General features: G+C 54.7%; 2 protein-coding genes and 1 long non-coding RNA gene across 7 annotated transcripts in view; 2 read left to right on the plus strand and 1 right to left on the minus strand.

The window, feature by feature from the left end:
• Positions 1–5492, plus strand: part of FBXL19 (F-box and leucine rich repeat protein 19) — a 22646-nt gene extending 17154 nt beyond the window's left edge. For all 5 annotated transcript variants that reach the window (XM_027961602.3, XM_027961603.3, XM_060405843.1 and 2 more), the window contains 2 exons: positions 4880–5098; positions 5204–5492. In XM_027961602.3, the coding sequence (XP_027817403.1) occupies positions 4880–5098; positions 5204–5382 (398 nt within the window). In that variant the 3' untranslated portion in view covers positions 5383–5492. The remainder of the gene's footprint in view (positions 1–4879; positions 5099–5203) is intronic.
• LOC121817839 (uncharacterized) lies at positions 3012–5286 on the minus strand. Its single transcript, XR_006057904.2, has 2 exons — positions 5172–5286; positions 3012–3192 (listed from the first exon to the last, which is right to left on the minus strand). It is a non-coding gene; the product is annotated as an uncharacterized LOC121817839 (long non-coding RNA).
• A 1900-nt stretch (positions 5493–7392) lies between the features above and the next one.
• ORAI3 (ORAI calcium release-activated calcium modulator 3) lies at positions 7393–12520 on the plus strand. Its single transcript, XM_012104397.4, has 2 exons — positions 7393–7842; positions 11033–12520. The coding sequence occupies exons 1-2, from the start codon at positions 7615–7617 to the stop codon at positions 11690–11692; spliced, it is 888 nt and encodes a 295-aa protein (XP_011959787.2). The 5' UTR covers positions 7393–7614; the 3' UTR covers positions 11693–12520.
• The last annotated feature ends 360 nt before the right edge of the window (positions 12521–12880 follow it).

Genomic DNA, 12880 nt, shown 5'->3' on the forward strand with positions numbered 1-12880 from the left:
CGACTCCTGCTGGGTGTTAAAGGATTTGAAGAACAGATAGAGCTTGAGGTTGAGGAGACAGGCCCTGCTTGGCCCATGTTCATTCATTCACTTTCCTGCTGTGTGCTGGGCCCTGTGATCAGAGCTGAGGGGATGGGATAAGGAAGATGTAGCCCCTGACTTCCAGAGGGGAAGATAATTAGGGGATGAAATGCAGTGTGGGACAGGAGGATGACACAGAATTCTAGGAGAAGCCAGGAGATTGTGAGCGAAATCTCTGGGTATGGTGGGCCCTATTGGGGGAGACTTCTCCCAGGGGAGCAGAGGGACCACTGTGGAAGAATGCAGGCCTGGGGTGGCTGGTCAGTTCCATTTGTCAAGAGGAGCCAGACAAAGGATCTTCTGTGAAATATCCTGGTTTTTAAATGATGGCACGTAATTCAGCTTCTTTTTAAAATTCATGTGTGGGCCCAGCAAAGATATGATTGAGCAGTAGAATTGGCCCCTAGATCCTCTTGCCCTGAAGTGAAACGATGAGGACTTTTCTGGGGAGCAGAGCAGAAACAAGGGAGCTAGCTGACTTGCACGGTTGTGTGGAGGTGGTGGTTACATTTCCTGAGTCAGACCCCAGCCACCTCTTCACCCGGCTCAGGCCCTGGCCCCTGCCACCAGGTAAAGTCAGCTTCATGGCACATGGCCTCTGGGCCCGGCCCTGGGTAGGGCCCTGGAGACCTCAAACTGAGTGAGCCCCATTCCCCAGTCATGTAGAAATAGAAGGGCATGATATGGTAATGGCTGTGGTCAGTGTGGGGGTGGGGAGGTGGGAAAGGAGGGCGATGAGAAAAGCCCTTCTTAAGGAGGTGCTATTTGAATTGAGTCCTGAAAGAGACAGGGTTTTCCCAGGGAGTGTGAAGGAATAAGCAGTTTTGTGAAGCCTGGGAACCATGCTGGCAAAGAGGGGATGCTGGGAACTGGGGCTGGTCTGGTAAGCACCAACCTGGTCACTTTAGGGGTCCTATTGAGGTGTGAGGTAGGAGTGCTGAGGCCTGGAGCTCTTCGTCTAGTTCTAGCCAGGAGCTGGGATACTCAGCATTTTCTCTGGTCCCCACCAGTGTGTTTTCCATGATGAAGCCAGGGGAACCACCCAGATCAGGTCTGTCCATGTCACCCCGTGCTCTCCACTCGTTCTTGTTGTTCCCTGGTGCTCTTTGGATGCAGATCAGTATTTTACCACGGTCGATAAGGCCACTGACCTATGCTATCCTGACATTTCAGCCATCTCAGCCTCCTTGCCAAGTTTCCTCCAGCCCCAGGGCCTTTGCCCACTCCTCTTTGCCTAGAATGCTCTATCCTCCTTCGCCTGATACCCAGTCGCTTTCTAGGCTGCAGCATCAGTGTCACTTCCTCCTAGAAGCCCTCCAAGGTCTCCTTCTCCATTGAGATGAGAGTCCCTCTTCCAGAGAGCAGTCCCCTTCTAGCATATCATTGTACAGTGGTGAAATGATTTGGTTAAAATCTGTCTCCTACAAGGTTCTTAAGCTCCATGAGGTCAAAGACTGTCAGCTCAGTGCAGCACCTTGCTTTGGCAGCTCTCTTTCATGGCTCCCTTCTTGCCAACCCATCCCCCTCACAGCTGTCTTGGAAGGGGAAGGAACTAGGATAGAGAAGGAACTAGGATTTCTGGGTGAGGCCCAGAGGGCTTGAGTGACAGCTGCAAGTCACACAGGCCAGGCCAAATCTGAGCACCCACCCATGGCCCTCTCTTCCTGGAGCTGGACTGAGCGTTGAAAACAGTGCATTCCGTGAGGTGAGAACGCGCCGGTTGCCTGGCAGACCAACTCCATCTTCTCCTGCTTGAATTGACTTCATTCTAAGCCCCTTTATCAGGAGCTCGCAAAGGTGAGCCATCCAGGCCCCCCCTAAGCCTAATATGCTCCTTGAGACTCTACCCACTTTTTTTTTCCCCTTGGCTACACTGGGTCTCTGTTGGCTTCACTCGGGCTTTCTCTAGTTGCAGCAAGTGGGAGCTACTCTTTATTGCAATGCACAGGCTTCTCATTGTGGTGGCTTCTCTTGTTGCAGAGCAGGGGCTCTAGGGCACATGGGCTTCAGTGGTTTTGGTGCTTGGGCTCAGTAGTGGCTCACGGGCTCAGTTGCTCCTTGGCATGTGGGATCTTTCTGCACCGGGGATCGAATCCATGTCCCCTGTATTGGCAGGCGGATTCTTAACCGCTGGAGCACCATGGAAGTCCTGTCCGCCCACCTCTATCCCCTTGGCTTCCTGTCCTCATGTGGCATCCCTGGATTAACACTGCAAGTTTTCCTACTTCCTTGCTTTTGCCCCTGCTGTTCTCTGCCTGGCTACCCTTCCCTTCCCCATTCCTTCTCATTCAAATAAATCCCTGAAGGCCCACCTCAGTGAAATCCTTGAGCCCACTGGCCTTGCCCCAGCCACACGAGACCTCTCTTTCCTCTGCTTCCCTCAGGCCTTTAGCTGTGGCCTGAGGTTGAGGGCATCAGCAGGTATGTCCCCTCTCCAGGCTCTCAGCTCCTCAAAGAGAAAAGGAGAGAATTCAGAGCTTGCCAAGTAGGTGCCCAGAGGTGGCCTGGAAGGTTACAGAAGTGGTGAGCTTGGTGCAGGATGTTAGGGAGTACACCTTGCCACCCCGCTTCAGCATCGTCGTTGGGTGAATGGGGTAGCCCAGTGATGCTAGATCTTACAATTTTTCAGGGAAAAGCTCCATATCAAAATTTCTTTATAAAAATGGCCTTTTATGTAGCATCCCTGGTGGCTCAGATGGTAAAGAATCTGCCCGCAATGTGGGAGACCCAAGTTTGATCTCTGAGTCAGGAGAAGGGAATGGCTACCTGCTCCAGTATCCTTGCCTGGACAGTTCCATGGACAGAGCAGCCTGGTAGGGGTCAGACAGGAGTGAGCGACTAACACACACCTCTTATGTAGCATCAGTCATTCAGAAAAATGTGAACACTTTGCAGATCCATAAAACACTCATGCAGGCTAGTTCCCTGACTTGGTGTCGTATGATCTAGTTTATTTATTTCTGGGTGAGGCTGGGACCTGGAAAGCCAATAGCATTGTGGTTAAGAGTTAGGACTTCTGAGTCACAAGGCCTGGTGTCTTGGCTCTGTTCATCCATAGTCATGTTATCTTGAGGATGTAAGGCTTGGGGATGTAAGCCTGAGTGTTCTCATCTGTAAACAGGAATGATGATCAGAAAACTTGTCTCCCAAGGCTTTGGTTCTTAAAGTGTGGTCTCGGGACCAGCAGCTCAGCGTTGCTGGAGAACTTGGTTTTTCCTTTGTCTGGATTTTTTTTAACCATGCCATGTGGCATGCAGGATCTTAGTTTCCCAACCAGAGATGGAATCTATGCCCCATGCAGTAGAAGCACAGAGTCTTAACCTGGACCTCCAGGGAAGTCCTAGGAGAACTTGTTAGGCTGCCTGGGGGTGGGGCCAGCAATTGGTTTCAACCAGCAGCCCAGGGAGATACAGAAGTCAGTCTCTGTCTGTCTGTCTCTCTCTCGTTTTTTCTTTTTCTCTCTCCTCTAATCGGAGGGCCACTGGGCTAGGGGCAGGCTGCCACTTAGCCGCTACCTGGCCTACAGTGCATGCTCAGGCATAGTTAAAAAAATGGAAATGCAGGATCATGGTAGATACAATATAAAGGAAAGCTTTGGGGGCAGGGATGAAGGGTGGGAGCTCTTCTACCCCAGAGATGGAGGAAGGGGAGTTCTCTGAGCTCAGACGGGAAAGCCAGGGACCCTGGCCAAGCAGGGGACTAAACACAGGTGGCCTTGGGCAGGGTCCCCTGTGGAGTTTGGCTCAAGTGTTTCTGAAGGAGGGAGAGGAATTTGGAGCTGAGACAGGGGTGAGACCTTGTAGGAACTCAAATGTTCTCCCAAGTAGATTAGACTTCTGAGGTGCCCTTGGAGAGTTTTGAGCAGAAGAGGGATGTGGTCTCATATATTTGAGAACTGCTCTTTTTTTTTAAATTAATTGAGTATAGTTGCTCTACAGTGTGGTAGTGCGGTGTTAGTTTCTGCTGTACAGCAAAGTAAATCAGCTATATGTATACAAATACACATCCCCTCTTTTGGGGATTTCCTTCCCATTTAGGCTGCAAGAAAGCACTAAGTAGGGAAGCTTCCATGAGCTGTACAGTAGGTTCCCGTTGTTTACATATTTGATACACAGTGTCAGCAGTGTATCTGTGTCAAGCCCCAGCTCCGGGTGTCACCCCGCCCCCCTTTCTCCCTTGTGAGAATTGCTCTTTCGATAAGTGAGGAGGTAGGACAGGAGGCCGTCCTGTTGGGGATGTCATTTGTTGGATGAGTGACTATATATTGACAAGCATCTATATCCCAGGTCCTGGGCATAGATCAAGACACAAAAATTCCTGCCTTGCTGGAAGTGGCATTCTGGTACAAGGGTCCCCAACCCCCAGTGTCACTCCCCATGGCTCCCCGTTGCTCCCATTACCACCTGAAGCGTCCCCCCCTCCCTCAGCCCTGTCCATGGAAAAATTGTCTTCCATGAAACCAGTCCCTGGTGCGAAAAAAGGTTGAGGACTGCTGTTCTAGTGGGAGAGAGAAAAATACGTCAGTGAAGGCTTTGGAGCACGTGGAATGTTATAGTTCCGAATGGCATAATCGTGGAGGGCCTCCCTGAGGAGGCAGTGTGAGCAGTGGACAGATGAAATGATGGCAGCTTGTGTGGGTTTGGGGGAGAAGAGCAAGCCATGAGCCACTCAGAAAATGCAAATCGAGGTTCCTTTAGAGTGGGAGCAGGTCGGGGGTGGTGAGGGAGGAGGGTGCAGATGTAGCCGGTGCGGGGATGGGAACGGCCCACAGTGGTGACCTCTTCTCTGCCTACCACAGGGCAAACGGAGAGCCGAGGACGGCTGCAGGGGGTAGCAGAGCTGCGCCTGGCCGGCCTAGAGCTGACGGACGCCTCCTTGCGGCTCCTGCTGCGCCACGCACCCCAGCTGAGCGCCCTGGACCTGAGCCACTGCGCCCACGTTGGGGATCCCAGTGTCCACCTTCTCACGGCCCCCACCTCCCCGCTCCGAGAGACCCTGGTACACCTCAATCTCGCCGGTAAGCGCCGTCCCTTATCTCTCCATCCTTCTAGCCTCCTGGGCCCTGTGATCCGGGTGGACCCCTTGCTCACCTTCTGGTCTCAGCTGCCGTCGCCCCCCTCAGGTTGTCACCGCCTCACGGACCACTGCCTCCCGCTGTTCCGCCGCTGCCCGCGCCTCCGCCGACTCGACCTGCGCTCCTGCCGCCAGCTCTCCCCGGAAGCTTGTGCCCGGCTGGCAGCCGCCGGGCCCCCTGGCCCCTTCCGCTGTCCAGAAGAGAAGCTGCTTCTCAAGGACAGCTAGTTGGGTGCCCCCCACCCTCCCCCAGGACTCATCAGGAGCCTGGACCTCAGGCCTTCATTTCACCCCTGCCAGGAGGCCAGGTCACCCACCTCATGACTTGGTATTCCTGAGTTTTACGACTTGGGGTTCCTGCCCAGGGACTCGAGCCAGCCTCCCCCACTCTCTACCCCCTGCACTGAAATCTCTGGGGGTCTCTTCTTCCCATCCCCTCCCCCTTCCACCTGCTTCATCGTCCATCCCCTGGGGGAAGCGGGTCAGAGGTACTGGGGGCCGCTGAGCCAAAGGGCTGGTGGGAGGGGGGTTGAGGTGCAGTTTGAGGTGGGGCGAATGGGGAGAGTATCTGCACACAAGATGCTGGGAGCAGGGGCCTGGGGGAGGTGGAGGATGGGCTGGGGGGTGGGGGGCGGGCAGAGAGCAGACCATCAGGGGTTCAGGGAACAAAGACCAGATACTTGGAGTTGGGGGGGTAGGGTGGGGGGGCCAAAAAGGGAAACCAGAGGAGCAATTGGGGATCCAGGTGTCAGAGATGAGGGGATTCGGGGAACCAGGGGAAAGCAACAGGGCTGAGTGAGGGGCGGGGGGCAAGAGCAGGTGCAGGGGGGCAGTAGTAGCCTCTCGGGCCACCCCTCTCCTTCCTCCTCCCCGGATTTCAGTTCCTTCTCCCCAGCCCTGACTCCTTGAACGTCACTGACAATGGCAGCTATCTTGAGGAGTGGGGCCCGCGGGCCTACCCGCTGTTCAGCGCGCCCTGGGGAGTGGTGAGGGGTACCCCCGCCCCCTACCTGCCTCCCCGCACTATACTTGAACATTCATCTGTACTGAAGTGTTACTTGAACCGGGGGAACCTCGGACCTGGGGGAGCCAGAGCTTAAGGGGACGGGACCAGCTTGGACTGAGACTGGACTGGTGGACCACCCAGTTCGGACTGGACCACCCCAGGCTCTCTTGCTTTACTGTATTGAGCAGCTCCACCCCTCCTGACCCTGAGGTGGGGGTGGGGGGTGGTGGGCCAGCCCAGTGATGGGGAAGATGGGACTCCTCCAGCTTGGCTCTTCCCACTCTTTCATCGTCATGGAACCTTGTATCCCATTTGCCCAGGGAACTGCCACTCCTGGTTGCCATGGAATTAGCAGCCAATGGACACCTCCCAAAGCCAGTGCTAAGGCTGGAAATGGCCCCTCTTAGTTGCCATGGGAACATAGTAGCCTCTTGGCCCTCCCCTGCCCCTACTTCTGCGGGGGCGGGACTTTGGGAGCCAGGGGCCGGGGCAGGGGCCAGGTCCCGCCCCTCAGCCTGGGTCTCCCTGGGGAGCCAGACTGGACCATATTGGGGAGGGGGGAATATCCACATACCTCAGGTAACAGGGAGGTGCACGGGTGGGGGGGGAGGGACTGGGTGGACCAAAGGCCGGAGGGGAGGGGGTCCTGGGGATTCGCAGAAGGCTTGAGGATGGGGCCGCTTGGGGGAGGGGGAGGAGGCAGCCCAGCGAGGGATAAGCGGGGGACCCAGCCGGGCTGGGCCCCTGGGCCCCGGATCTGTACAATATGGTTTGCTATAAAACTCAAAATCTTCCAGCCGGGGCCGGCGAGTTCGCGTGTGGTTGTCTGCGGCGTTAGGGATGCCGGGGGTGGGAGTTAGGGGGGGATGACCCGAGTATTCTTTGAGGGTCTGGGAGGATGGGGCTCTTTGGATGGGTCTGGGGCACCTAAGGTCTAAGTGGGCCTCCAGAAATTGAGGCTGCAGGGCCTCCTGCAGTCTTTAGGGTGAGATGGGGTCACTTCCCCCGAGTTCACTGTTCAGGTGAGGGTTAGGAGTCTGGACTGTGCAGGTGTACCTGGAGTGGTCCAGGATCCGGAACTCCCAGTCACGGGCTCGGCGTTCATCACAGTGGGGCTGAGGCACCCAGAGGACATCCTAGGTGGACTGGGGTCTCGGGGTCCCTTGGGATCTCTGTCCACGGTCCCCCGGCTCCACCCCATCATGTGGCCGCCTCAGCTCCGCCTCCGCCCCAGTTCCTGTTTCGGCCTCGGCTGCAGCCCCTAGGGCTCCCCGCAGTCGCCTGCTCTTCCTGCTCCGCCCGGGCCACGTCTTCCTGGGAGCTCGCTGCCCGCATCCCCGCTCGTCCCGTCGGGGCATGGGGCCTTCCCCAGACCTGGGCCCGCCCTGCTGGGGCCTCAGAAGCGACTCGGCTCCGCCTTGACGGACCAGCCCGCTTGGTGCCGCGGCCCCAGGATGAAGGGCGGCGAGGGGGACCCGGGCGAACAGGCCCCGCTGAACCCGGAGGCCGAGAGCCCCGCGGGTTCGGCCACATACCGGGAGTTCGTGCATCGTGGCTACCTGGACCTCATGGGGGCCAGTCAGCATTCGCTGCGGGCGCTCAGCTGGCGCCGCCTCTACCTCAGCCGGGCCAAGCTCAAAGCCTCCAGCCGCACGTCTGCCCTGCTCTCGGGCTTCGCCATGGTGAGGGGAGGGAAGGGGCGCACAGGGTGGGGGTGAAGCCCATGGAGGGGAACGGGTCGGAGGCAAGGTGAACAGGTACCTAAGGGAGACAGGGTGGAGGAGTGGGAAAGACCGGTCTTTCAAAAGGAAAAGTGGGGGGGAGCAAACAAGGTCCCAAGGGACTACGCAAGTGTGTGTGTGTGTGTGTGTCTCCCTCTCTCTCTCTCTCTCTCTCTCTCTCTCTCTCTCTCTCTCTCTCTCTCAATGGGTGTGGGAGTGGCTCCTAGCATAAACTGGGCCCGAGGAGGATAAGCAAATCCTAAACGCGTCACTGGGGACACACATCACGGGGCATACATATACGAGGACAGAGCGCAGAGCTCCAGAAGGGGCAGGACACGCAGAAGTGGTTTCTGGGTCCCCACCACAGGCTCAACAGCAAATCCGAGCTGCTTGGGGCTGAAGGATCACTTCAAGGATGCAGGGGTGAGAATAAACTGGATGGAGTGGTCACCCAACAGGAGGAGGGAGGCCAGGCCCTAGCGGACATGAAGAGTGCTTAGTGGTGGCCTGGGAAAGCTCTCAGAAGATATCTGTGAGGGAGTCTCTGGCGAGAAAGCTGCCTAGGAAGCACGATTCTGGAGATGATAAACTCCAAGTGTGGGCAGATGCTAATCAGCTAACGGTCCAGCAGAGGCCTCACAGGAAGCAGGCTGAGGGAGGTCCCAGGGTGAGAAGACATCAGCAGACACAGGTCCTGGCTCCTTCCTGCCTGTGGCCAGCTGTGTGACCCTGGACAGGCCTCCGCGCCCCCCCGCCCCCCATCGCTGGCCAGTGGGAAATTGTGAGATCATGGAAGGGCACGCCCTCTGAGGCTGGCCAGGGAGCCACCCCAAGCAAGATGAGCTGATTCTTGTCATCAGATCCTGGATCCAGGCACGTCAGAGCAAGACTCGCATCAGAATGGCTGAGACTCCCTGTTGATGGAAACCGAGGCCCAGAGCGGGGCGGTGGCCCAGCAGCTGAAGGGTACAGGAGGAACTGAGACCCAGGGTCGCTGGACTGCTCGTCCAGGATATTCCACCATCATGACAGGAAAAAGGAGAAAATGGGCTAGAGAGGGGTCCTCATGGAAATGGGGATATCAAGATGGGGATAAAAAGGGGCCATAGCCCTGGGTGGTTTGAGTTAGTCCCTGCCCCTCTCTGTGTCACAGCCTCTGTATTTGGATGACTGGCAGGAACGTTTCTATCCCTGAGGGTCATCCTTAGATCTATGGTTTTCTATGTGAGGGTCCTGGATCCATAGGCCAGCTCACCCTGCCCGATGTGGGGTCATCTTGGAACAGGGAATGCTCCCCTTCACCTGTACAGACTGCAGAGAAAGGAGAGCAGCCCTGGGGACCCAGCTGAGGGAGTTGCCCCACCCCCAACCCCCCATGGTCCAGCGTGTTCCCAAGGAGACAATCCCGCCTGCTGCTGAACTTGCAGGTTGCTGAGGTGACAGCTTAAGGGCCAGGACCTTCTCTGCAGGATCAAGAGGCCAGATGAGTAGGTTCTGGGGGCCAGACTGGCTCCAGTCCTGTCAGGGATGAGCAAGTTTGAATCAGGCTCCAGGAGAAACCAAGACCAGGCCTGGCCCAGATTGCTGTCTGTAGAAAACTGCTAACATCCGCTATGGCCCAATTTCCCAAAATACTCAGCCTTGCCTTCCTACTGCTACCCTCCCGGCTCTGTACTTTCCTCCTTACCCCAGCCCAGAGCAATCTAATGGATCCTGCGAGAACCAGGCATGGGGAAAGAACCTGATCCTGGAATTCAGGTGACCTGGGTTAAAATAACATTATATAAATTGTATTGAACCGTCACTAAGTACCAGTATGCTTAAGTATGCTTAAGGTTTTAATGTATATCATCTTCCTGTCATCCTACAAAGTAGGTACTACTACTAAGACTATTTTATAAATGAGAAAACAGGATCAGAAATATTACGACACATCCCTACGGTTCCACAGCAAGTAAGTGGCAGGATTTGAATTTAGTCAGTTTAGCTCTAGAATCCAAATTTATACAACCCTAGAACAAGATCATCAACTCAAATATGTGCAAAGACCACACAGGTGATAATGGATGTCAAGTTGGCTGGGCGGGGACTGTGGCTTTCAAGAGACCGTCATCTCCTGTGCAGAGGGAGCAGCCATGACTCGACTCTGACTGATAGTTGCCGTGCAGGAATATGGGCCTGGTGTAATCAGATCTTCCAAATTTCTGGGAGGATCTAGAAATAGGGATATTTACATGAAATCTCTTGAGTTTTAGAAGTTGGCAACAATTCTTAAAAAAAAAATAAAATGCACTGTCTGAGCCAAGCAAAACATGTTTGCAAGCTGGCTTGGGTTGTGGTGTGCCAGTTTGCAAACTCTGGCCTTGGACTTCAGTGTTAACTCTAATAATAACAGCAAACATCTACTTGAGCATACTGTGTACCTCACACTATTCTTTTCACTTGATGTGTCTCTAAATGTATCATTAAATTTTCACAACAACCCTATAAGGCAGGTAGGTGCTGTTATCCATCCCTATTTTCCAGATGCGGAAAGAGAGGCACAGAGAGAACTAAGCCACTTTACTTGCTCAAGATTACACAGTTTGTACAACTGAAAATGAACCCAGGCAGCCCCGCTCCAGAATCTGTGCTTTTTTTAACCCCTATTTTTTTAAAAGTGAAAATGATGTGCATCTTTTAAAAAATTATCTTAAACTGATTTATTTGGCTGCATTGGGTCTTAGTTACAGCACATTGGACATATTGCTGCCCACAGACTCTCCACTTGCAGCTCATAGGCTTAGTTGCTCTGAGGCATGTAGGAGCTTAGTTCTCCCTCCAGGGATTGAACCCCATGTCCCCTGCATTGCAAGGCAGATTCTTAACCACTGGACCATCAGGAAAGTCCTGGGCCCCTGTGTTATAAAAGATAAGATGGTCAGAAACATGCCATCTAACCCTCTAATTTCCCCCCAGGAGGGGAAACCAAGGCCTAGAAGAGGACAGAGCCTTGCCAAGGTTGTCCATTTATTCACTTAAAGCATGGGGGCCTTCTTTCTACCAAGCACTGTTCTAGGTCTTAGGGATACATCAGTGATGTACAGGCAAAGAAACCCTGTACTGTTGAGGTCATGGACACTCAACCCATCCCCTCTTGTCCCTGCAGGTGGCCATGGTTGAGGTGCAGCTGGAGAGCAACCACGAATACCCGCCGGGCCTGCTGGTGGCCTTCAGTGCCTGCACCACCGTGCTGGTGGCTGTGCACCTCTTTGCACTCATGGTCTCCACCTGTCTGCTGCCTCACATTGAAGCCGTTAGCAACATCCACAACCTCAACTCTGTCCACCAGTCTCCACACCAGCGACTCCACCGCTACGTGGAGCTGGCCTGGGGCTTCTCCACTGCCTTGGGCACCTTCCTTTTTCTGGCTGAAGTTGTCCTGGTTGGCTGGGTCAAGTTTGTGCCCATCGGGGCCCCCTTGGGCACATCAGGCTCAATGGGACCTGCCTCCCAGCTGCCTGAGACTCTGCCACCAGTGGCCACCTCCCTTAGTCCAGCTTCCAAGCCATCCTCCGCTTCTGTAGCCCCGTCACAGGCTGAGGCCCCTGAGGCCTGCCCCCCACGGCAAGCATGTGGCAGTGGTGCGGCCCATGGACCAGGCTGGCAAGCCGCCATGGCCTCCACGGCAATCATGGTACCTGTAGGGCTAGTGTTTGTGGCCTTCGCCCTGCATTTCTACCGCTCCTTGGTTGCTCACAAGACCGACCGCCACAAGCAAGAGCTAGAGGAGCTGAGTCGCCTGCAGGGGGAGCTTCAGGCTGTGTGAGGCTGGTGTTAGTCCAAGGCTGAGAGCACTGCCTGCCCCAGGGGTCAGTCAGAGGCCCCGGATCTACCAATCCCATTCTGCTGCCCTGCGTGGAGCCACTTCTTGTGGCCACTCTCAGGTAGAAAAGATTCCTGCCTTCAGGGTCCTTTGGGCTGGACCTTGGGGCAGCTCCCACGTTCCCAGGGATTCTCCCTGTTTAGTCTGCCCCATGGGTTTTGGAAGCTCTACTCTACACCCAGGGGGCTGGGAGGAGAATGAGAGTTAAGTGGAAGGTCCTCAGTCCAAGCTCCTGCAGCAGGTAGAGGGGAGGCGGGGAGACTCTGGTCAGACCTTAGGTGCTCTTAGCCACTTGCCCCCATACAGAATGAGAACGTCAGAAGGATACACGCCCATCCAGTTGCCCCAGAAGGCAGCCAATCCTTATTTTACTTTTGTAGAACCTGTTTTATGGTTGGCTTTTTTTTTTTTTTTTGAAGCTTTCCCCCATCCTCAGATTTTGATTTCCACGCTCTCGCTTTGGCATTTGGGTAGAGAGGGATTTAGGTGTTTCTCCCCCAAAGATAGGTCCAGCCTTTCCAAGGGAGAGCTTCCCTATTTGGAGGAGGTTCAAATGCCTGCCCCACTGCCCTAGACACACATTCATGCTTCTATAACTGATTCCTACTCTCCTGGTCCAGGGCTGGGGGTGCCGCGTGTCCAGCCTGACTCCCTAGCAAGGATTGGGGTGATAAGGGAGAAGGTCCATTCCATAGCCCTTAGAATACAGAACTATTCTGACACTGAATTTTTGATGCACCTAGTTTTGTATAATAAATTGTGTTTTACACATGTCGCTGTGGCTGTGAATGGAGTAAAGAGGAGGCCTCCTTGGGAACAGGGACTTGTTCTTAAGAGCCAAGTGGAGGCAAGTATCCCTGAGGGCAGGATAGGGGTGGAGCAGAGAAGGTTCCAGGCTTGACTCCCTTCTAGTGCTGACAGGGCCCAGTAGTTTCTGAATGTGGAGACTGAGTTAGGCTAAAGGGTTTTGCAATCTTGTTACTGAGTCCAGGGTCTCTGTCTCTTCCATTGAGCATGCGAGTGAAAAAGCTGTTTTAAAACTTCACATTCAAAAAACTAAGAGCATGGCATCCAGCCCCATCATTTCATGGCAAACAGAAGGAGGAAAAGTGGAAACAGTGATAGATTTTT

The sequence above is a fragment of the Ovis aries genome, chromosome 24 (genome assembly GCF_016772045.2).
Source record: "Ovis aries strain OAR_USU_Benz2616 breed Rambouillet chromosome 24, ARS-UI_Ramb_v3.0, whole genome shotgun sequence".
NCBI lineage: Eukaryota > Metazoa > Chordata > Mammalia > Artiodactyla > Bovidae > Ovis > Ovis aries.